The sequence below is a fragment of the Cornus florida genome, unplaced genomic scaffold (genome assembly GCF_030987335.1).
Source record: "Cornus florida cultivar Cherokee Brave unplaced genomic scaffold, ASM3098733v1 CherokeeBrave_3.0.0_Hap2_Chr10, whole genome shotgun sequence".
In the NCBI taxonomy this organism is placed as follows: Eukaryota; Viridiplantae; Streptophyta; class Magnoliopsida; order Cornales; family Cornaceae; genus Cornus; species Cornus florida.
The window spans coordinates 51,861,556-51,863,702 of NW_026775580.1; the positions used below are offsets into that span (position 1 = coordinate 51,861,556).

Here is a 2,147-nt window from a genome sequence, read left to right on the forward strand (position 1 = left end):
CAAAAAATAATAATAATGGTTTTAGTTAAAATTTTTAATTTTTTAACAAAATGAACTGTAAACATACTAAGATACATCATTTACCTTTTGAGATTGTCTTGCCTGAATTGAGCGCCCCCCTTCCACCACCCCCCCCCCCCCCCCCCCCCCCCCCCCCCCGGCTGCATTATATGCCCACCATCACCACCCCTTGGCCACAATACACCACCACCCCTTCACTGCATTACTGAACCACCACCCCTTCTCTACATTGCTGAACCACCACCCCTTCTTTGCACTATTGAACCACCACCCCTTCCCATAGTTGAACCACCTCCCCTTGACTGCATAGCTGAACCACTATCCCTTCCTATAGCTGAACCACCACCCCTTGATTGCATAGTTGAACTATAACCCCTTCCCATAGCTGAACCACCACCCCTTGATTGCATAACTGAACGACCACCCCTTCCTATAGCTGAACCACTGCCCTTGACTGCATTGTTGAACCACCATCCCTGCCCATAGATAAACCACCACTTCTTAATTGCACTGATGCCTATGAATCAACAAACTGAGATGCATCAATGTTTGTAACTTGCGAAGTTAGATTGTAATATATTGTCAACATATATGAATAGTTACTTCTAGGTTAAATTAGGAACAATTTTATTATTTACCTCTTGAGATTCATTTTGATGTACCCATTGTGTTCTTCTACCCCTTGCACTCTTGCCAGATGCCCTTCTACCCCCTCCTCTAGTAGTTAATGGTGGTATTCCTCCTCTTCTTAGTGGAAGTTTCTTAACCATTGTTGGTTTAGATGCTTTTCAAGTGCTTATGTTGTGCCTATAATCATTACATCTTGAATATTATAATAATGGTCTTGACTTGCTCAATGCGGTTGAAGTACTTGGTTCATAATTTTTTTTGTTCCTTGCCTTATTTGGTCTACCAATTTGTTTCTTATAAGTTGGTGTAAGTATGGGTCTGTAGGTTCTGAATTTAGTAGTCTTCTCATAAGAATGGGATATATGAAGTTTGCATAGGCCTTCAAATAAGTGTATCTGTGATAGGTATGGATCAACATATATCTCAGGTAGTTCCCTCCTTGTAAATATGCATGTAATAGTATGATTACAAGGGATACCACTAACGTCCCATATCCTACAAGTGCATGTGTTGTTCCAGAGGTCCACTGCCTCACTAATTCGTATGCATTCCACCTCATATTTGTCACCACCAGCGTAATGCACTTTAAAAATTCTTGCACTTTTCTTCCTTTGGGTTATTTCATCCTGAATGTCTGGAAATAACAACCTATACTTTGAATTCATGAACTATTTTTTTTTTTTTTTTTTGAAACCTCAACATGAGATGTTTCCTAATCCATTCCAATGTGTATATAATAGGTTTGTCCCTTGTAGGAAAAAATCACTGCATTCCATGACTCACACATATTGTTTATCACTAAAGCTATTTTTGAATGACAACCAAAACTTGTCTATACCCTTTATGGCACTTTCATTAACCACTCATATACTTTAGCATTCATCTCTTTTATTTTGTTTACATGCAACTCAAAATTAGCTTCTGTGTATGACTGAGCTTCTTCCCAAACCTCATTTTTCAGATTTTGTAGTCTATATTTTAGTTTGAAGTTTTCATAGAGGTGTCTCACACAAAATTTGTGTTCAGCTCCATATAGAATGGTATCAAAACTATAAACTAATCCCTAAAATTCAGATTAACAATATAAATGAAAAACAAATACAAAATAAATGAATTGCAAATGAAATACTGATATTGAAATGAAAATACAGAACAGATGACATGTAGATGAAAAAGTGACGTTGAACTACAAATACATAACAAATTAATTGCAAAATAAATTATGTTAACAACATAAAAAGTACTAACTTAAAGAATTGTTATTGAATTAAGGATAATTACACCGACACACCCTTAGGTTTGGTCAAATTTCACCAAGATGAAGATTTTGGTTTTAACTTTCAATTAGACATCAAGTCAGCTTTTCATCTAAAAAAGGGTATGAAATGTAATTTACGCCTTAACTTATATAATATATTTTAATAGCAAATATAAAAAATTTTAAAACACAAAAGTGCCCATGAGAAATTAACTGTATTTTTATCGTCTTCACTAAC

At 35.8% G+C, this 2,147-nt stretch overlaps 1 protein-coding gene across 1 annotated transcript; it reads right to left on the reverse strand.

Moving 5' to 3' along the window:
* Nucleotides 1-245: 245 nt before the first annotated feature.
* Nucleotides 246-791, reverse strand: LOC132277607 (uncharacterized). The gene is made up of 2 exons (XM_059779447.1): nt 660-791; nt 246-497 (listed from the first exon to the last, which is right to left on the reverse strand). Exons 1-2 carry the CDS (start codon nt 789-791, stop codon nt 246-248), a joined length of 384 nt encoding a protein of 127 aa, XP_059635430.1.
* Nucleotides 792-2,147: the final 1,356 nt, after the last annotated feature.

What these genes read in the sequence shown, in the direction of transcription:
- LOC132277607 (XM_059779447.1), bottom strand. Translation starts at nt 791, where the DNA reads ATGGTTAAGAAACTTCCACTAAGAAGAGGAGGAATACCACCATTAACT. An exon ending in ATCAAAATGAATCTCAAGAG is followed by an intron (nt 498 to 659) that starts GTAAATAATAAA and finishes ATCTATGGGCAG; the next exon opens with GGATGGTGGTTCAACAATGC.